The sequence below is a fragment of the Suricata suricatta genome, chromosome 11 (assembly GCF_006229205.1).
Source record: "Suricata suricatta isolate VVHF042 chromosome 11, meerkat_22Aug2017_6uvM2_HiC, whole genome shotgun sequence".
Lineage (NCBI taxonomy): Eukaryota > Metazoa > Chordata > Mammalia > Carnivora > Herpestidae > Suricata > Suricata suricatta.
This window is the reverse complement of record NC_043710.1, coordinates 47,472,264-47,494,062: the sequence shown is the minus strand read 5'-3', so window position 1 is coordinate 47,494,062 and position 21,799 is coordinate 47,472,264. Positions and strand designations below refer to the sequence as shown.

The 21,799-nt window shown below is 38.6% G+C and overlaps 1 protein-coding gene across 3 annotated transcripts in view; it reads left to right on the top strand.

Moving 5' to 3' along the window:
* ZNF143 (zinc finger protein 143) overlaps window positions 1-21,238 on the top strand; it is a 49,874-nt gene extending 28,636 nt beyond the window's left edge. For all 3 annotated transcript variants that reach the window (XM_029915420.1, XM_029915419.1, XM_029915421.1), the window contains exons 9-16: window positions 207-282; window positions 920-1,045; window positions 3,524-3,703; window positions 6,802-7,029; window positions 10,424-10,572; window positions 13,254-13,415; window positions 19,157-19,303; window positions 20,491-21,238. In XM_029915420.1, the coding sequence (XP_029771280.1) occupies window positions 207-282; window positions 920-1,045; window positions 3,524-3,703; window positions 6,802-7,029; window positions 10,424-10,572; window positions 13,254-13,415; window positions 19,157-19,303; window positions 20,491-20,574 (1,152 nt within the window). In that variant the 3' untranslated portion in view covers window positions 20,575-21,238. The remainder of the gene's footprint in view (window positions 1-206; window positions 283-919; window positions 1,046-3,523; window positions 3,704-6,801; window positions 7,030-10,423; window positions 10,573-13,253; window positions 13,416-19,156; window positions 19,304-20,490) is intronic.
* The last annotated feature ends 561 nt before the right edge of the window (window positions 21,239-21,799 follow it).

The following is a 21,799-nucleotide window of genomic DNA, read 5'->3' as shown; positions in this document are numbered from 1 at the left end:
GTAGTTAAGTTTTTATGGGACGAAGGGTCAAGAGTTCTATTCTGGTGTTTGCACAGGAGGTGAGGGGTTAGCACCCCTAAACCCTCCCTGCCACATGTTCAAATTCAAGCGTAATTCAGGAGAGGAGAAAAAATAGGTCTACATTGAGACCATCTACCTATAAGTTGCCTAAAGGAAGTAGAATCATGCCTGCATTTTTATGACAGGTCCATGAGAGATCACACACAGGAGACCGGCCTTATCAGTGTGAGCACCTAGGCTGTGGGAAAGCATTTGCAACAGGTAAAAACATGAATTTTCTTTGTTTCTTGGTCCTATGTAGGGGGCAAGCAGAGACTGGCCTTGCCTTTGGTCTGAATTAGTGGATATGCAGTGTCCAGTTTTTCAGTCTCTCTCTTAACTTCCTCTTGTCCTGCTTACTCTCTCTCTGTTCTCACTTTCCTCCTCTGGCCTATTTCTACCTACTGTGTTCAGTGTTTCATTCCACACTCTGCTTTCTTTTAGCAGAAAAGTAAAAGATGAGCATTAGAAGCCGACACAGACTTTAACATTAGGATAGACCTGAGGGAACCATGGGCAACTGGGACTTAGCAAGGGTGGGACCTGCCCAGGGACACATCCAGCAGGGCCAGGACTGGTACCACCTCAAGCTTTTGGGGTGTGAGTTGTGAACATCTAGTAAGATCTGAGCACTTTAAAAAAAGAAACGCATAGAACCTCTTCTAGACAGAGATGAAAGTTTTGAACTTCCAGCAGGATAGTCCTTAGCTGTTACACTCTTCTACATTGTTAATAGTTGTTCTGTTGTGTTTGCCTAGTATTATTCCTTGGTGTTTACTATGTTTTTCAGTAGTTTAATTTCAGTGGGCATGCTTAGAGGGGTCTCGCATAATTAAATTTCTTTACATTTTTCTTAAAGGTTATGGATTAAAAAGTCATGTCAGAACTCATACAGGAGAAAAGCCATATCGGTGTTCAGAAGATAATTGTACTAAGTCTTTCAAAACTTCAGGAGATCTACAGAAACATATAAGAACTCATACAGGTACTGGCATAAACAAATAACCATATTTGGCCAGGATTTTTTTTTTATTAGGCCAGGAATTAACCTGTTAGGGAGGGGACTTGGGGAAGGAGTCTCTTGGAAGTTTCAGAGTTAGCTTCAAGGACTTCCCTTAAACTCCTGAAATTTTCTTTCCAGGAAGAGGGTTCATAATTTTTTTTAGAATCTCAGAGGGGTCCATGTCCCAAAAAAAAAAGAAAGAAAGATTTGTTACTTCCTTGTGATCATATCTCATCCCCTTTAAATTTACTTCTCTCCTTTTCTTAAAGGGTACTTTGTTTTTATCTCCCCTTCTCTCCCTTTCTTGTACTTGATTATTTGTAGAATTAGAAAACCAATTATAAAGGTAATTATTTGCTTTGGATGACAGCTGGAAGGATTTTGGAAACTGTTGTTAAGAAGTGCTGTTACAAGCTATTGACTAAGCTCATATATAGCTTAATAATTTAGTTTGAAATTTTATTACAGCTGTTTTAAACATAGTGTGATGACTTTGTCCCCAGAAACCTCTCTAAGTATTCTGAAATAGTTCAATTTTCCATGGAGGATTTCTCCATTCATTAAAGTTTAACTTTTAGCTCAAATATGATCCCAGATAGGCTTTGCTTTATAATGTTCAGGGGGCACCTGGGTGGCTCAGTCAGTTAAGCATCTAACTTTTGATTTCAGCTCAAGTCATGATCTCACAGTTTGTGAGCTTGAGCCCCACATTAGGCTCTGTGCTGACAGTGTGGAGCCTGCTTGGGATTCTCTCACTCCCTCTCCCTCTCTCTCTCTCTCTCTCTCTCTCTCTCAAAATAAATAAATAAACTTTAAAAAATACATGACTGTACCTTGTTTACGAACAAAGCTGCAGGTCTCTGCTTCTATTGCATTCATCTACTTATTTTTATCCATTGTATCAGAAGCAGGTTTTTCCAAATTCCTGCAAATTCTATTTGGATTCACTATGTAATGCCAACTTGTTATATAAAAATTATGTAAGACCGTAACCTAGTTCCATTAATATTTGATCAAAACATTGGAATTGTGATTCCTTTGATAGTTAGCAAACAACATATTTGTGCATCAGTTTTTAAATCATCAGTGTTTTCATTGGTAAAAAATTGAATTGTGTAAGGGGGCTTTAGGGATGACCTTTTTTTTTTTTTTTTTTTTTTTTTTTTTTTTTAGGGATGACTTTTACAAGGAAGTGATTTCAGTACAAAAACAAAGCAAGGTGCTGTAGAATCAGTGGAATAGTATATAGCAACGTGGGAATTGTTAGAACTCTTGATTCCTTATCATCCCAGCATGGCAGAGCTAGGAAAAGGTTAAGGTCATCTAGATCCAGACACGAGAAGGGACTTACCCAAGACAAAGTACTCTCTTTAGGTTAACATACTGAAAAAAACTTTCTTTTAAGAAAGAATCAGAGATTCCTGCTCCTTTTTTTATTTTTTAATGCTTTTTATTTATTTTTGAGAGACAGAGAGAGACAGAGACAGTGCGAGAAGGGGAGGGTCAGAGAGAAAGGGAGACACAGAATCCGAAGCAGGCTCCAGGCTCTGAGCTAGCTGTCAGCACAGAGCCTGACACGGGGTTCGAACCCATACTGTGAGATCATGACCTGAGCCGAAGTCGGGCTCTTAACCGACTGAGCCACCCAGGCACCCTTCCTGCTCCTTTTTAAGTGATTTCATATTTGAGGGCAGAAATATTTTGGAGTGGTATTTTACCAGCAAGTAAATCTTAATTTTACTTGACCAAATGAAAAATAACAAACTTTTATTTATGTGGGTAAATCTGTCTATACACAGAGATTTTTTTTATAAATATCACAAGAGTTGTTTGCTTAATTCAAGCTCATTCTAAAAAAGGTCATGCAGAATTAAAAGCAGAGGCTACAGTTTCATGCTTGACAGTTTAAAGGCCCTTTGGGTTCTGAGGTTGTATAAAGCAGGTTTGAAGAAAAGAAATATAATTGGTAGAATAGACTTTTTCATAAGCTTAGTTTATGAGAGTAGTAATAGTAATATATTCAGCAAGTATATGTGATGCATATTATGTGCTAGACACTAGATTTTTTAAAAAAAATTTTCTTTGAAGTATTACAGAATAAATAAAATAGGAGATAAGCTACTAGGGGAATCTGGTACTGTTCTAACATAATTCTTATTCCTGACTCTGGTTTTCTTTTGTATTTCTTTCTCTGCTTTTCTCAGCTCATTTTTAAATATACCCATCTGGATGATCCCATCTTGGAAAGTTGTGCAGTCAGTAATAAGTTTTGAACAATATTCAGGTTTTCCTATATCAGTTTAAGTTGGCAGTTGAAGATGCTATTCGCAGGGAGAAGAAACGTGAAAGGAAGTACAAGAGGACTCTATAAGTGTGATCGTAGGCAGAATTGAAGAATAAGACATTTCGATTTTCTATGTATTTTTGCACCATTTAATTTATTCCTTTTTGTATTTTCAGGAGAAAGACCCTTTAAATGTCCCTTTGAAGGCTGTGGTCGGTCTTTTACAACATCAAATATCAGAAAAGTGCATATTAGGACACACACAGGAGAAAGACCTTATTACTGCACAGAACCAGGATGTGGGAGGGCATTTGCCAGTGCAACCAATTATAAAAATCACGTGAGGATACACACAGGTAACAGTTTCTGATTTCTTTGTGTTCCATCTTTCTTCCATAAACCATTTCCAAATAATTCCTTCCTTCTCTCCTTCCTGTCACTTGGCCTGGTGGTGAAGGATTAAGCAACTTGAAAAAGATTCACATTAACATGGATACATTCATTTAGTCAGCAGTGGCTGAGTTCTGTTACGCATTCCCCTGCCGGCCATCAGTGGTTCAGAGACAGATAAGACGTAGTCCAGGGCAGTAGAATTGGGGAGAGACGGTAGACATTTAATTGCTGTAGAGTGCAGTATCTCCCATCGCATGGACAAGATGTGGAAGTAGAGAGGAGGAGCATCCGTCTCTGGGAATAGAGAAGTATTCAGCGAAGGTTTTCCAGGGGAGATTGACTTTTAGACTGAGTCCGTCATCATGTTCCCTACATTATTAAAGTGTTCTCTAAGAAAATGAAAAGGCCTGTGAAAACCTAAGAGGCCTGGAAAAGAAAACCATAATTAGAAGTAAATTATATTTTGCTACTATAATTTGTATTTCTTTTATATCTTTAAGAGATTTGATTTTTACATTATAGTACATGTTTGTGGTGTAGAAGGAAAACAGAATTCCTGTCTTGATATTTACTGTATCATTGTGTGTTACACATAGACATAAACCCACTACCAAGTTCATTGAATATTAAATAATTAGATAATTGGATTTTTTAAAGTTTTTTTTTTTTTTGAGAGAAGGGAGCACAAGTGAGGGAGGAGCAGAGAGAGAGAGAGAGAGACAGAGAATCCCAAACAGGCTCTGCACTGTCAGCACAGAGCCCGACACAGAGCCTGAACCCACAAACAGGTCATGAACTAAGCCAAAAATCAAAAGTTGGACATTTAACCGACTGAGCCACCCACGGACCCCTAGATAATTGGTATTTTATCTATATTATTTTCATATTCTGTAGACATTCCTGGTGGATTATAACACAGGTACTTAAGAGCCTTTTTGTGATGTTTGGGGAAGTTGGCTGGAATTTTTAGATGAGCTGAGAAAACATTATTTTTCCCATTTAAAGCAAATGGAATATAGACTCATTACCTGAAAGTTTGCTGTTCACCATGTTTAATGGGCAAATTAGACTCTAATAAGAGGGATGCTCACATGAAGTTTAGCTATACTGATCTTTGGAACAGAACATTTAAGAAGGGCAGTGCTTTTATTTTTAATATATTTTTTTAACGTTTATTTATTTTTGAGAGAGCATGTGCATACAAGAGCAGAGGAAGGACAGAGAGCAGTCAGAACAGAGAATCCAAAACAGGCTCCATACTAACAGCAGAGAACCCAATGTGGGGCTTGAACTTGTGAACTGTGAGATCATCACCTGAGCTGCATACCAATGTTTAAATGACTAGTGCCCCGAGGAGGGCTCTTAAATGTGGCTGCACATTGGATTCACTTTTTAAAAATAGAATTATTCTCCATATTCCATCTCCACAATTTCTGACATAATTTTACTAAGATGAGGCCCAGGCATCAATATATATTAAAAAAAAAAATTCCAGGTCTTTCATACTTGTACATGATTGAGAATCGTTGAAGTAGAGAGATGCAGTAGCTAGTTAGAAATGTTAGTCTGACCCAAGAGGTAGAAAAGATTGGCTAATGATCATTGGGTGATGATATAGTAAATGCCCGCCTTATGTAGTAAATGAAGTGCAAAGATTCACCTATGTAAAATGCAATCCATTCTTGCAAGGTTGGTTAGATGACCCAGTTGAGGCCATGCAGGTAACCAGTAGGGAGCTCCAGAGTGCAATTAAAATCCAGTTACATCTTGAGTGTGGTCTTGTGCCACCTAGTGGTGGTTTCTGCTCCAGCCTAAATATCAACAGGACGGGTTTTCTTTTGGAATTAACTGTGCTTTCCCAGCCCGGGCTTACCCTCACCACATCTCTCCCACAATCATCTACCAAGATGAGAACTTTACCTTGCCCTAGTTTGAGAATATGGACTGGGCAGAAGACAGGAAGCACTTTATATTCAAGACTTCTGTTACAGATTACATTAGTGTGAGGTTTTATGGGTAGTTTTACTGTGTTCAGAACCATACGAGAAAATCCAATTACCCAAGGAAGATACAAAATGAGAATTAAGTAAGACATGTACATGTATGCACACATGTATATACATATTTTAGAAGTTATACGAATATGTCCTTTTAGACTTACTAAAGTGTTCAGATTATATCTGACAGACCTTTTAGACCTTTTTTCTTATCCTTATAAAACCCATAGGGAAAGCTGCATTTCTTATAGTGATCATTGCATTTGTTGTCATTTTTGCTTTATTTTTAATTTTTTAATGTTTTATTTTTATTTTTGAGAGACAGAGACACAGTGTGAGTGGGCAAGGGAAAGAGAGAGAGAGAGACACAGAATCTGAAGGAGTCTCCAGGCTCTGAGCTGTCAGCATAGGGCCCGACGTGGGGCTCGAACCTGTGAACTGCAAGATCATGACCAAGGCCAAAGTTGGACACTCAATTGACTGAGCCACCCAGGCACCCCAATTATTGTCATTTTTAAATCAGTATTAATGATACTAGCTTGTCTAGTTATAGGTAACAATAAATTAGTTATATGAAGGCTTAGAGTTTAACTGGGCAACATTTTCATCGTTATTTTTCTCATCCCTTGAAATGAAGGGAAAAGTGGTATTTAGGCATGTGATAAGACTTAGGATGCAGACAGCCTTTTGAACCAAGACAAATCATAGTTAGGGAGTCTTTTCTTGTGTTCTGCCTCATAGCAATATAGAAAGATTTGACAGTTCATTGGGGCATGTGGGTGGTTCATTCAGTTAAGTATCTGACTCTTGGTTTTGGCTCAGGTCATGATCTCGTGGTTCGCAGATTCACTCTCCGTGCTACTGGTGCAGAGCCTGCTTGGGATTCCCTTTCTCTCTCTGTCCCTCTCCCACTCAGACTCTCTCAAAAAAAAAAAAAAAAAATTTGACAGACATCTATTTTTGCCATTAGAGGCTTCTTTTTCCCCATGAGAAGAATGGATTGATTATGCCTTAATATATGTAAAAGTTGATTTTGAGTGCATGTGTGTATGTTCTTTACTTAGGTGAAAAGCCATATGTTTGTACAGTCCCTGGGTGTGACAAAAGGTTTACAGAATATTCCAGTTTGTACAAACATCATGTTGTTCACACTCATTCCAAACCATACAACTGTAACCACTGTGGGAAGACCTACAAACAGATCTCCACACTGGCCATGCACAAACGGACGGCCCACAATGACACTGAGCCCATTGAGGAGGAGCAGGAAGCCTTCTTTGAGCCTCCCCCAGGTGAGTGTTCTTTCCAGCGAATCTCTCTCTGGGAACCAACACCTACCATACTTTTTGATGCATAGCATTTTCTCAGATCATAAAGTTCATTCAAATAATCACATAGACATATAATTTACAACTGTAAGAAGTGATGTCTAAGAAAGATACTGGGTGCCCTGGGATGTATAAGAAAGGAAGTTAAACTAGCCTGGGAGGTTCTTTTTCTTTTTCCCCCTGTTTAGTTCTCCTCTTGTTAAAGAAACAAAAAGATGAGAATAAAATGGATTTAGGACACCCAGCTTGAATTGCTGTTTTTCTTCTGATAAATGGCCAGGCTGTGGTTCCACCAAACATGGCTTCTGTTTGGCAGGGAAAGCTGTAATTATCACTAAAGAAGCCCCCGGACCCGCCAACTTTAAGATCAGGTGTGTTTCAGGCGACAGGGGCCTAGGCTGCAGGAGCAGAGGAGCATGGCACACCTGGAGGCAGAGCAGGGCAGGTGTTACCCACTGCCTCCTTGTTGTTTAGAGCAGTCTCTGCTTTGGTTTGAGCTGAAGTTGAGTGATGTGAATTATTTTGCTGCTTAATAAAGTGACCCCTGGATAGAATTGGATGTGAATGCAAATAGTTGCAATAAATTCCCTGTATGAACAGTGTGAGCCTTCTGTTTTTTTTTTTAATTCAGTACAGGTTAGCTAGACACTCCTCACGTAGGTTAAAGTAATAGCTACCACAAGAGATCTAGAGAGTGGATAGGGGTTAATTGGGTCTAGAGGCAGGGATTTCACAGGGAGGGGAAATAAGGAGCAAAAGCAAAAGAACATTCCAAATAGAGAGAATGGCACATACAGAAAACCCTGAGGTTGGGAAGAGCAAAGTGAATTGGAGAGACTAAAAGAAGCCTGGCCAGTGTGGCACTTCTGCCTGGGAAGGTGGTTGAAATAAGGCTGGAGAGCAAGGTAGGGGCATCTAGGCTATCTGAGTACCCTAAGGATATTCATCTTAAGCATAAAAACGGCAAAGCATTCCCAAATAATTTTTAGTTGATTCATGTGCTATTCAGTATTGTTGTAAGGAGACAAAAACATTAATTTCATAAGAATAAACTCTTGGGGAAAAATATTTTAGAGGATCACATTCTGTGACTTCAGCTAAGTAACTTAGCACAGGTAAATAGGTAAAGTGAGTGAAGTAGGTTTTCTTAAAACACACACACACACACACACACAATAAAACAAAACCTAGGCTATCTTACTGTTTCATTGAGTACCTCCTAAACAAAGCAGATTTAAAAATTAAAAGAAATCACATTTTCTCATTCTTATATTGAAGCATTGAGAGTACGAGAAAGAACAGATCATTTGCTCACTCTTGCAATGATTCTCTGTAGTTCTAATTTGTCTTTTCAGATGTCTGTCACATGATAGTGAGAAAATAACAATTCCTTCGTTCCCAAATGCTATGGTACATTCTAGCCAAAGCACTGTAAGTGGGCATGGTTAGATAGATACCCCAACAACTGCTGAATCCTTGCTGTTACAAAGTAAGCATAAAAAAAAAGGTTTGAAAAGCTTAGGTTTTGAAATTCTTCCTTTCTAAAGCTTTTTCAGTCTCTTCCTTAAGTGTTGATTTTTCAGACTGTCTGAATTTCTTGTATTTTAGAAAATAGTCCATAATATAATAATATTGATTAATAAGCAAAGATTATTTTTCCAAGAATAGGATGGATTTGCATGCCTTTCCTCTCATATGGTTCTCTAGGTTTTGTAGCCCCTTGGAATAATGGTATATAAATAACTGTGACAGAACAAAAAGACATGAAGTAATGACTGCTGTGGAGAGTTTACCATGATGACCGTAGCCATGGGAATGCATGCATCAGCCACTAACTTTGAGAAGTACTGTTAAATTAGCATAAGTCCCTCTTTGAAGGAAGAAAAAACATGTTTACTCTCCTTCTGGCTTCCTGGGAGGTGGAAAGTGATTGAAGAATAGATCAGCAGACTTCCTAGTTGCCAAGTATAGCCCTAAAGAACTATGGAGATTGCTGTCTACTTGCTGGTTCTTTATGATCTAAGGAAGTGGATGGATGCTCCTGTTCTGTCCCTTATTAAATGATTAACCTCACCCCAGATAATATGCCATTACATTATCTTTACACAGTGTAGTCATTGTGTACCGATGACTTGCAGTCAATCACTTGTGTTAAAGAGTAAGTAATTTAGTATTAGTAGGTTCTGTTTACATATCATTCCGGTTTTGTGGTTAATGTTTATGAAGATTATGTTATCATTTTTAAAAGCTTCTTAAGTGACTGCAAGAACTTAGCATACTTGCCATGTTGAAGGGTTATTTGCCAGGCATTTTCCTGTACAGTACCTCCTCTGCCCCCCAGCACACAAGAGCAGTATCACATAATTACTCCAATTAAGAAAAAGAGGGTCTCCCAAAATTAGAACATTTAAATTTGATGTAGAAAGGTTTGGTTTGGTCTGCTTTGATTTGGTCCGGCTTTACAAAAGTAAAGGTAGAAGAATTAAAAGGAGGTGCCAGAAACCATTTTGTGATTTGGACCATAACATACATACACTTAATTTGTGTGTCTCTGTCATATTTATAATATTCTCTGTTTTTGAAATGCAAATCAAAACAATAATGTGATACAACCTCACACCTGTCAGAATGGCTAAAATCAACAACACAAGAAACAGCAGGTGTTGGTGAGGATATGGAGAAAAAAAGAATCCTTGTGCACTGTTGGTGGGAATGCAAACTGGTGCAGCTACTCTGAAAACAATATGGAGGTTCCTTAAAACATTAAAAACAGAACTATTTTTAATCCAGCAACGGCACTCCTGGATATTTACCTAAAGAAAACAAAAACACTATTTCAGAGGAGTACATGCACCCCTATGTTTATAACAGCACAGTGAAGTATTATTCAGCCATAGAAAAGAATGAAATCTTGCCATATGCAGTGACATGGATGGAGCTAGAGAGTATTATGCTAAGTGAAATAAGTCCGAGAAAAACAAATAACATGTGATTTTACTCATATGTGGAATTTAAGAAAAAAATTAAGAAAGAGAAAGAGAGACAAACCAAGAAACAGGTCATAACTCTGGAGAGCAAACTGATGGTTCCCAGAGGACAGGTAGATGGAGGGATGGATACCAGAGGTGATAGAGATTAAGGAGTGCATTTGTCATGATGAGCACCAGATGATGTATGGAATTGGTGAGTCATTGTATTGTGTAACTGAAACAAATACAACACTGTATGTTAACTAACTGGAATTAAAGTACAAACTTGAATAAGAAATATTCAAAGTGATAAAGAAAGAAAGGAAATATCCTGTTTTGTAAACAGCTTGGTTGGTCGGTCAAATAAATGATTCATTTGTTTTAAATAGGTCAAAGTGAAGATGTTCTTAAAGGGTCCCAGATCACGTATGTTACAGGTGTAGAAGGGGATGATGTTGTGTCTACACAAGTAGCCACAGTAACCCAGTCTGGGTTGAGTCAACAAGTTACACTCATATCCCAGGATGGGACTCAGCATGTAAGTATCTACCAAAAGCCAAACAAGTTAAATATTGTTTCTGTGAACATGGGCATGAAAGGCAGGTTGGGCCTCAATTGAGGAAAGCCTTGAATATCAGCTTATAAGCAGTGCTAGATCTCCTGAAGGTTTTCCAGTAGCATGCTGAAAAGGCTACATACAGGGACATTAGAAGAGAGAGGGGGTGTTTGTGAGTCGAGCTTTCACGTGGTGTTTTGGCATAGTTCCCAGGTGAGGTGGTAAAGATCAGAACCACAGTGAAATTGAGGGCTTGAAAAGTAAAGGATCCATGTGAAAATATAATTCAGAGAAAGGCTAGGATTTAGTAGTTGATTAGATCCTGGAAGTGAGATAGAGAAACCACCAGAGCCTTGGCTGAGGGGATGATCATTAAAAGATCCTGGAAAGTCACTGATGAGCAAAATTTGTAAAATTTCCAAATTTGTGTCTCTCTCCCTACCCAAGTCATGGAAGTTCATTCAACTTATCTCCCAGAATTAATGGAAAGGTATCTTGATTTCCCCAGGAAAAGCAGTGTAATGGTTAGTCTCTGAGCCTTTCTAGATGGCCACTAGCCTAAAATAATTCAGATTTGATTTTAGTTTTAGGCTCCAACTAAGGTAGTCTTAGTATCTGGTAGAAAGGACATATGGGGCTCTTTATCCTATAACTGTCTCTTCCACAGAGAACTCTCTCCTTTCCAGTCTCTCTCAGAGCTTACCTCTCATGATGAATCTGCCCTTTGTGTTGATAGCTGTTACCATGCTGATGCTAACTAGGAAGCAGAACGTACACAGGATTGGAAAATTAAAAGTGCTTGTACCATCCCTTTCATTCCCTTCCCCCTCTTCCTGTCACTTTTGATGGCACTGATTCCTCACCCTCACAGTATTGTTTATCCACTTACTGCCATGCAAGATTAAACATATTTATTAACTCAGTTTTAATTTAGCATCAGACGTAAAACTTTTTCTTGAATTAGATCATCACAGACAGAGGCCTTCTGGAAGTCATGTGATGTAACCTCCCTCCCTCCCAAGAGAATTCCCCTCTCCAGGAGCCCCCAGACAGATAAGGCATTTTCGTAAGAGGCAGCCTGTTCTCTTGTTGGATAAGTCTAATGTTTATCAGAACCTCCTGCTGTATCAGCCACTCCTGGCTCCTCTCTGACCACATAAAGTGAGCGTCGTCCCCCTTCATGTGTTTCAAAGCAACCATTTTCCTTATCCTGATGTAGTTTTCCAGATGCAACCTTTCTATTTCCTTCAGGAATTAGAGTTCTCTACCATTCCTTTAGTCAGCTAAATAGCAAACATTTATGGAATGTCTACCCAATGCCAAATACTTTGGTAGGTTTAATGTGGGGAATACCAGAAGGCGGGTGTGTGTATGTGTATGTAATCAAGGAGGAGAGAGATATTCCTAAATGAACAATAAATAACCTCTTAGGATGGGTATGTTATTGAGGACTGTGTAAAGTGCAATGGCAGCCAGGAGGAAGGAGTAAATGATCATTCTTGAAGGAATCTTGGAGACCCTTTTAGTGAATGGCCATTTAGTTGGATCTTGAAGAATTTTCTTGAGTTTGGCAGGCAGAGTGAAGGGAAGGGAAAAGTCAGGGAAGTAGAAGAGAATATGACACTCTGGGACTGCAGATGATTAGTTGTGGCTGGAGAGCCGGATGCTGGCTTAGAAATAGTGGAAGATGAGTCTAGAGATGCTGTTAAAGGCCAGATTGCAAAAGGTCACAAATGTCATTTAAAAAGTCTGAACTCTAGTGATGGGGGCCTTGGGGATGTGACAGAGAGCAAAATGAAATGATGAAATTTGTTCTTTTAAAAAGGTGTGAAGGTAGAGGATGGTTTAAGAAAAGGTTAGACCGGAGACCTAGAAAGAAGTTGTATTACTGTGGAAAGTCAAATAAGGAAAAAGTAAGGGTATAAATTGATGTAGAGATGGAGAGCAGGAAATGCATTTAAGAAGTAGCTTTGGGGTGCCTGCGTGACTCAGTCAGTTAAGCATCCAACTCTTTTTTTGTTTTTTAAGTTTATGTATGTATTTTGAGAGGGATAGCATGAGCAGGGGAAGAGCAGAGAGAGAGAGAGAGAGAGAGAGAGAATCCCAAGCAGGCTCCATGCAGTCAGTGCACAGAGCGCCATGTGGGGCTCAAACCCACAAAACCGTGAGATCACAACCTGAGCCAAAATCAAGAGTCAGATGCTTAACCGACTGAGCCACCCAGGTGCCCCAAGCATCCAGCTCTTGATCAGCTCAGGTATTGATCTCAGGGTCATGAGTTCAAGCCCTGTGTTTTAGGCTCTGCACTGGGCGTGAAGCCTACTTTAACCAACTGAGCCACCCAGGCGCAGTAGTGCTGTGAAGCCTACTTTAAATAAATAAAGAGTCCGTTTTCCGGTACCTGACTGGCTCAGTCAGTGGGACATGCAACTCTTGATCTCGGGGTTATTAGTTGGAACCCCATGTTGGATGTAAAGATAACTTAAAAATAAAATCTTTAAAAAAGAAAAGTTTTTCTGACAATCTATTTCTAAAGAGTTTGTTCCATTATAGAATTATTTGCTCTACAGAGTAGACTTACGCAAGAATTAGGCCTAGTACTTAATAAAGATTGCCAAATAGAACAAGAAAAAGACTGATATGTAAAATGCACTGTGTTGCAGGTCAATATATCTCAAGCTGACATGCAAGCCATCGGCAATACCATCACGATGGTAACGCAGGACGGCACACCCATCACGGTCCCGGCGCACGACGCAGTCATCTCCTCAGCAGGAACACACTCTGTTGCTATGGTTACTGCCGAGGGCACAGAAGGACAACAGGTGATTGCTCATTTCTTTTATAGTAACCAATACATATATCAATATCAAAACTTTCATATTCGTAGATGTACAGTGTGATACAGTGGTTAATCTCACGAACTTTGGATTGAATTCCAGTTTTACAGCTTATTGGCCACATGACCCTCTGAGTCTCAGGTTTTCCTCCTCTGTAAAACAGGAACAATTGTAGCATCTACAGCATAAGGTTAATGTAACAAGTAAATGAGATACTATGTTCATAGTACTTAATGCAAAGCCTAGGTATATATTAAGTGTTCATTAGTGGTAGCTCTTCCTATCATCAGCAGATACTTAGGAAAAATTCACTTGCAAAATTTATTTAATATTTTGAATATATAATATAGTCACATAGTTCAAAAATCAAAAAGTACATACAGGTATGCAGGGAAAATCTCTCTCCTACCTCTGCCTCCATCAACCTAGTTCTTGCCCGCACCGAGATAATCCACTGTTATTAGTTTCTTATGTAGTCTTCCAGCAATTCATTAGGCATAAACAAGTAGTTCTCTTCCCCCTTTCTGTTTTTCTTATGGTAGTAAGCTATACTATTTTCCACCTTGGTGGGCTTTTTAAAAAATTTAATTATATATCTAGAAAATAGTTCTATTTCTTTATATAGAGAGCTTCCTCATTCTTCTTTAAAGCTGTCTCATATTTCGCTCTGTGTACACTGTAATTGACGTCTTGTGCTGTTTCAAACACCGTGTAACTTTGTGCTCATGTGATTTTGCATATGGGTGAGCCTGTCTGCCAGGTAAGTCCTAGAGTGGAGTTGCTGGGTGAAGACACACGCGTTTGTAACTGTGATAAGTAGGACCGGGCTTCCCTTCCAGGGTTGTACAGTCCACAGTACCACCAGCAGCATTCGAGAGTATAGTCAACACAGGGGTATCAAACTTTTGGATTTTTGCCAATCTCATGTATCTCTTTGTAGTTTTAATTTTTTATCTCCTTTAAAATACACAATATTAATACATTTTACAACTCGTCTTGTACTTTGCTGACAGCAATGTTGAGATTCACTGCAGCTACCTTACCATGTTCAGTGAGTCTGCCAAAATTGGTAGCTCTCATTCTTCAGATTCATGTATAAATTCAGTACCATTGCAATCAAAATCTTTTTGAAGATATTAGATAATCTCACTTTAAAATAAACATGAAAATGGAAAGGACCTATGATAAACAAAACAAGCTTAAAAAAAGAATAAGTTGAAAGTCTTCTACACCTTGAAATACCAAACTCAGAATCATAAAGCTTCTAGAAGAGAAGTGACTGTTTTTGCAAACTTAGGCTAAAGATTTATTTAAAATGCACTACCAGTTAAAGAAAAAAATATAAACTGAACGTCAAAATTAACTCTGCTCACCAAAAGACACCATTAAAAAAAAGATAAGCCCCTTCGAGCCCCGCGTCAGGCTGTGTGCTGACAGCTCAGAGCCTGGAGCCTGCTTCCATTTCTGTGTGTCTCTCTCTCTGCCCCTCCCCCTCTCATGCTCTGTCTCTCTCTGTATCAAAAATAAATAAATAAATAAAACATAAAAAAGAAAAAGATAAGCCCCAAACTGGGAAAAATATATCACACTTTATATATCTAACAGTGGAATTGAGAATAGATAACAGACTTCCACACATCAACAATAAAAGATGAATAATAGCCCGTAAGAAATTAGCAAAATTCATTTAAAAAATTTATTTTGAGAGAGAGAGGGCGCAAGTGAGCAAGGGGGGGGAGAGAGAGTACACATGAGAGTAAAGTGGGGCTCATGCAAAGCAGGGCTCACCCAAAGCCAGGCATGGGCTCATGAGCTGTGAGATCATGACCTAAGCTAAAGTCAGATGCTTAACCACTGAGCCATCCAGATGCCCTAAAAAACGCGTTTAAATGAACAGATATTTGACCACTCACTTGAACAGACCTCTTACAAAAGAAGATTCAAGAATGGCCAGTAACACAAAAAAATGTTCAAAATGACTAAAATTAAAAAAGACTTGACAACATTTGGTAAAGACGTGAAGCAGCTAGAATATTTGTATGCACTAGTGGGAGTATAAAATGATATAACCACTTTGGAGAACTGTTTGGTGGTTTCTTATACCCCACGACCCAGCAATTCCACTAGAATACATAGCGTATAATTTCACTTAATGAAATCCAAGAACAGACCAAACAAATCCATGGTGATAGAAATCAGCAAATGCTGCTTGACTGGGGAAAAAATTAATGGAATAGAATATGAAGGAACAGTTCTCTGTTTTAGGTGGTGGTTCTACAGATGTATCTGCCAGAACTCAGCAGAACACCTAAAGATTCATGCATTTTTATTGTTTGCTAATTATACCCAATGCAAAAACAGAAACAAAAGCAAACCCAGCCACTAGCTTTCAGGCTGTCTTCTGGAATGGTCCTAGTCATTTCCATGGCTCTAGGGTTCCTGGATTGGGTATATGACACAGCTTGGGTAAATACACCTTGTACCAGTCATCATTGCAGGTCTGCAAGGATAGAGACCCTAAAACAAACATTCTTTTGTAGTTTATCTGTAGCCTGGGGACTAGGAAAATTTTCCTGAGAGGAAGTTTGAGGGCTGGAATGAAGCCAGGCAGCTCTCAGCAAGCAGGGATATGACAACAGGAGTGGGGATTTCCCTTGAGGACCAACTGCTGCCACATCTCCTTCTGCTGCAACTGTAGGCCATTGGGCAACTGTTGACTATCTACTTGGGGGTCCAGACACCGCCTTTGAATTATCTATAACCCTTAAATTACCTATTTCTTAACATGCACAGGAAGAAAGCATTTGGTCCTTTCTTGCCTTTGTTTTTCTGTTAAATTAAGGTAATTGGGATTTCTTAGACTCAATTTTCCAGGTGCCTCTGAGAGCCTAGTTAACGGGTATACATAGTACTTCCACCTTTGTTAATTTCAAATTACAAAAGTAATATGCTGGGGCGCCTGCGTGGCTCAGTTGGTTAAGCATCTGACGACTTCAGCTCAGGTCATGATCTCACAGTTTGTGAGTTCGAGCCCCACGTCGGCCTCTGTGCTGGCAGCTCGGACCCTGGAGTCTACTTCAGATTCTGTGTCTCATTCACTCTCTGCCCCTCTCGCACTTGTACTCTGTCTCTCAAAAATAAATAAATATTTTAAAAAAAGTAATATGCTTAATGTAATAGAATAAGGAGTCTAGAAACAAACCCTCAAATATATATTCCATTAAATTTCAGCAATTAAAATTTGACCATTTAGTGGGAAATGATGGTCTTTTAAACAAATGGTGCCAGTAAAAAAATATCTCATGAGAAAGAATTAAGTTGGACCCTTACCTTATATCATATATAAGAATTAACCCAAAATGGATAAAGACCTACATTTAAGAGCTAAAACTATATAATGCTTGCTTGGAAGAAAACAGAAATGAAAACCTTCATGACCTTGGATTAGGAAATCTTTCTTATGTATGACACCAACAGCAGAAGCAATGAAAGAAGAAATAGATAAATTAAAAACTTTGTGCATCAAAGGTGACTACCAGGAGAGTGAAAAGATAATCTACGTAATGAGATAAAGTATTTGCAAATTATACATCTGATAAGGATTAATATTTGAATAAAGACTTCCTATTATTCAACAACAACAAAAAACAAGCAATCCAATTTAAACATTAGAAAAGGACTTGAAGGGCGCCTGGGTGTCTCAATTGGTTGAGCCTTTGACTTCGGCTCAGGTCAGATCTCACATTCTTGGCTTCGAGCCCCGCATCAGGCTCTGTGCTGACAGCCAGCTCAGAGCCTGGAGCCTGCTTCCGGTTCTGTGTCTCCTTCTCTCTCTGCCCCTCCCCCTCTCATGCTCTGTCTCTCTCTGTATCAAAAATAAATAAAACATTAAAAAAAGTTAAAAAAAAAAAAAAGAAAAGGACTTGAATAGACATTTCTCCAAGGAGTTTTACAGATGCCCAATTAGCATGTGAAAAGATGTTCAACATCATTGGTTATTAGGGAAATACAAATCAAAACCACAGTGAGATACCACTTCCCCCCCCCTTAGTTCAGGCTGTCATCCAAAAAACAGTACCAAGTGTTGATGAAAGTGCAGAGAAATTGGAACTCTTGTGCATTGCTCATAGAAATGTAAAATGGTGCCAGTACTGTGGAAAACAGAAAACAGTATAGCAGCTCCTCAAAGAGTGGAACATAATGGGGCATCTGGCTAGCTCAGTTGGTACAGCATGCAACTCTTGATCTTGGGGTCGTGAGTTCAAGCCCCACGTTGGGCTTAGAGCCTATCTAAAAAAAGAGTTGACATAGAACTACATATGATCCACCAATTCGACTTGTAGATATATTTCCAGAAGAATTAAAAATAGAGACACAAAAAATCAGTTATAATCTTTTAATGTTAAAATAATTAGTCTCAACATTTAGGACTCCTTTTGTGTGTATGGGTGTGTGTGTGTACAGAGGATTATAATTCTGTATGCCTATCATCCATCTAACACTGTATTCTGAGGACTTTCGCATACCAATTAAATGTTCTTGTAAAAGGATTCTTGTCATTTGTAAAATAATCCGTCAAATGGAACTCATTAACTCATTCCATACACATAAATTGTTGTACAAGACTTTGATTATCTTCATAGAAACAAATTCTAGACATGGAATTACTGGATTAGTGATACACAGTATTTTAAGCTGTTTACTACATCCTGCAAAATTGATTTTCAAAACGTTTTAGCAATTGTGCCATGGATCTAAAAGCTTTCTTGATTCATTGTACTCTTCTTGCTAGCATTAAAGATTTTTTAAATATTTGCATAATTCACAAGCAGAAGTTGAATTCTGTTTTTATTTTCATTTGTCTGATCATTAATGAGGTTGAACATGTTTTTCAGAATAGGTCACAATCTGTCTTTTTCTTAATTGAGGTAAAATTTATATACAGTGAAATGTACAGATCTTAAATTTACAGTTCAGTGAATTGTTAAACATACCAGCATCCCAAACATTTCCATCACATCCAGAAAGTTCCCTTGTGATCCCTTTCCGTCAATCCCTAGTCTTTTCAATTTTCCTAGTTAAATGGAAATCTAATTTTAAGTCCCAACAGGTAGGGGAATTTGGGTGGCTGAGTTGGTTAAGTGTCTGACTCCTGATTTCAGCTCAGGTCACAATCCCAGAGTTGTGGGATCCAGCCCCACATTAGGCTCTGCACTAAGCATGGAGCCTGTTTAAGATTCTCTCTCTCCCCTGCTCATTCTCTCTCTATATAAAATTTTTTTTAATTTTTTAATTAAAAAAAATTAAATTCATCAGGTAAACAAGAGAATATTGCATATATTATGTTCTGCTTATCCCAACTCAGGAATAAATAGACATTTGAGATATGAGTTACTTTACATGCGTAATGAACCAAGCAGCCACTTAAGGTAGGAGATCCTAAGCATGGTCACACCTGTCCTGGTTAATGGAGCCTGGTGTAGCAGACCCACCTATCAAGTGTCCTCTACCCTGTTAGGTCATTGGTTCAAATAAGCTTAGAAAAATCCCTTCTTTTTGAGCCTCAACTTCTTTAAACAAAAAGAGTAAGATAGTATAGAAGTTATCTTCCAGCTTTAGGCTTCTATAAGTCTGTGGTCAGAAGGTCAAATTCAAAGATAGTCCCTTGCATTAAATGGAATTTACTGTATTTAATCATAGCTTTATTTTGTGTATTTTTGTTTAAGGTTGCAATTGTGGCTCAGGACTTGGCAGCATTCCATACTGCCTCATCAGAAATGGGGCATCAACAGCACAGCCATCATTTAGTAACCACGGAAACCAGACCTCTGACCTTAGTGGCAACGTCCAATGGCACCCAGATTGCAGTTCAGGTGAGTTCCGTGGCAGATGTCCTCAGTCAGTAGCAGGACTACTTCCTGGCTGTCAACCTTGCACACTGTGCTTTGTTCAGAACCTTTATGCGAGGCAGGGCACAGACTCATCTGTGTCACTTAGCCACATGAAGGAAATTGCGGTGTTTGAGGTAGACTCAAAGAGTCTTTGTTTGCTATTATCTTTGCATATTTTAGGGGAGATATATAGTAAGAAAAATAAAGCTTCTGGGATATATCACAGCGTGCACCCAGCCAGCTATCTTTACTTTCAAAATAAGTCAAATTAGGCAGGATTCTGTAAAGCACTTGGAAAGGAACCTAGTGTAAACATAGACCCATATTAGTCCTCTGAGAATCACCGCACAGCCCTATTTTATTTTGGGGGAACATCAGAAGACAGAAGAAACTATTCTTGGGGAAGTCACTGGATTCAGGCAGACAGTCTAGAATGTAGATTACTTTTCCTTGGGAAGAGTTGGTTTTCATGTATTTACTGGAAAAGATAACATATACAGGAAAATGCCAACCATTGGTTTTGATTTAGTTTACGGTGTAGAAGCTAAAGATTCAGGAAGCTCTCTACTCCATTGGAAAAGATGAGCATCTTTGTCCATTGCATGAGTGAAGGTTTATCAAAATCCTAAAACAAGAGGTGCCTGGGTGGCTCAGTCAGTTGAGCATCAGACTCTTGATTTCAGCTCAGGTCATGGCCTCAGGGTTCAGTTCATGAGTTTGAGCCCCGCATAGGATTCTGCACTGAGGGTGCAGAGCCTGCTTGGGATTCTCTCTCTCCCCTCTTCTCTGCCTCTCCCCGCCGCCCGCTCGCTCTTGCTCTCTCTCTCACTCTCTCTCAAAATAAATATATAAGCTTAAAAGAAAATCCTAAAGAAAGATGGAGCACCTGGTTGATTCAGTAGGGAATGCATGCAGTTCTCAATCTCAGGGTCATGAGTTCAAGCCTAATGTTGGCCATGGAACCTACTTAAACAAAACAAAACTGCAAAACCCTAAATTAAGAAACTACATTATCCTTCTGCAAGATTTTTTTTTGGTGCTCTTAATGATTAGATCAGCAATAGTAGCTTAACAATTCCAGGTGTTAGAATTATAGAGATTTTACCTTGGGCATACACTATGTCTTCGGTATTATCTTGACTGTGGCTTTCTGTGTGTTCCTGTTGCAGCTTGGAGAACAGCCATCTCTGGAAGAAGCCATCAGAATAGCATCTAGGATCCAACAAGGAGAAACACCAGGGTTGGATGATTAATCCTCAGAACAGTGGAGCATTGCAGCAAGAGGAGCCGTTCATCTTCAGGCAGCAGACATGCAGGAACCCGGGCCCAGGAAAATTAGAATTTTTCCATTCCTGAAATACTGTACACGTTTTTATGCAAGAGTGAAGAACATTTTATTCTTGACACTTTTGTGTATATAACCCTTGGAATAGATTCCCAAACTGATTCATTGTGTACAACGATGTATGAAATTAGGGCAATACAATAAATTTTCATGTTACTCTTTTATCAGTTCACAAACTCCTAGAGTCTACATGCAAGATCAGCAAGGTCTTATGGAGTCTTATGATGGATTTTTAACTTACTGTGAAAAACAAAATAAAGGCTGTATCAAAAATGTCAAAGGTTCTATACTTGAAACAATCAATTCCAGAAGCCATCATGGATAATAAAGAATGTAAAGCCTTTGAATATTTCCCCAAGTTAATAGAGTGTCTGCAGTTTTTGTTCTACTGTATAGTTGTCTGTTTTTATTTGTACCTCACGGTTTGAAAACTATTCATTATAGTTTTCCATCCCTTTTAAAATACCAACTCTCCAAACTGAAATGCTAATTATATTGAATTGCATCCATTACATTGGATTATGTATAAAATGACAAAGTTTGGTTATTTAAAATTAAAAAGTTAAATCCAATGCTTTGGTTTTGTTAAAGATTTTTCTTAGCATTCAGTTTTGTTTTGGGTTTTTTTTTTGTTACTGTTTTCTAAAAATAATGAACTATCGAAGTTTGACCATAGGCTGGAGCCCGGGATAATAGTGCTGTAATTGGACATGGCTTTCCTCTGGAAATTAGGTTAGTGGGTCTGTGTAAATTATTTATTTTTGCTTATGTACTTTTGTTTTAAAGCTTATTTACCCTAAAGTTTATTATTAATTTTGAATACAGCAATTTTTAAAATGTTGCCTTTATATTTGTTTTATTAAAGTGGTATGGGGGTGGGGAAGAATGTGGTAGAAAAGATCACAAATGCCATCGGTTATAACCCAGCACACATAATATTGTTTATCAAGCACAGAGTAAGTGTTTTTCCATATATTGTTATGTTCTTGTAACAATTTTGTGAGATATACAGGATTTTTTATCCCCATTTGTACAAGGGGAAACAGAGGGTCCAAAGAAGTTGCATCTCACTCAGGCCCTCCAGTTGTGAAGAGGTAAGGCAAAGACTTGAGAACCCAGGCTTTTTAAAAAAT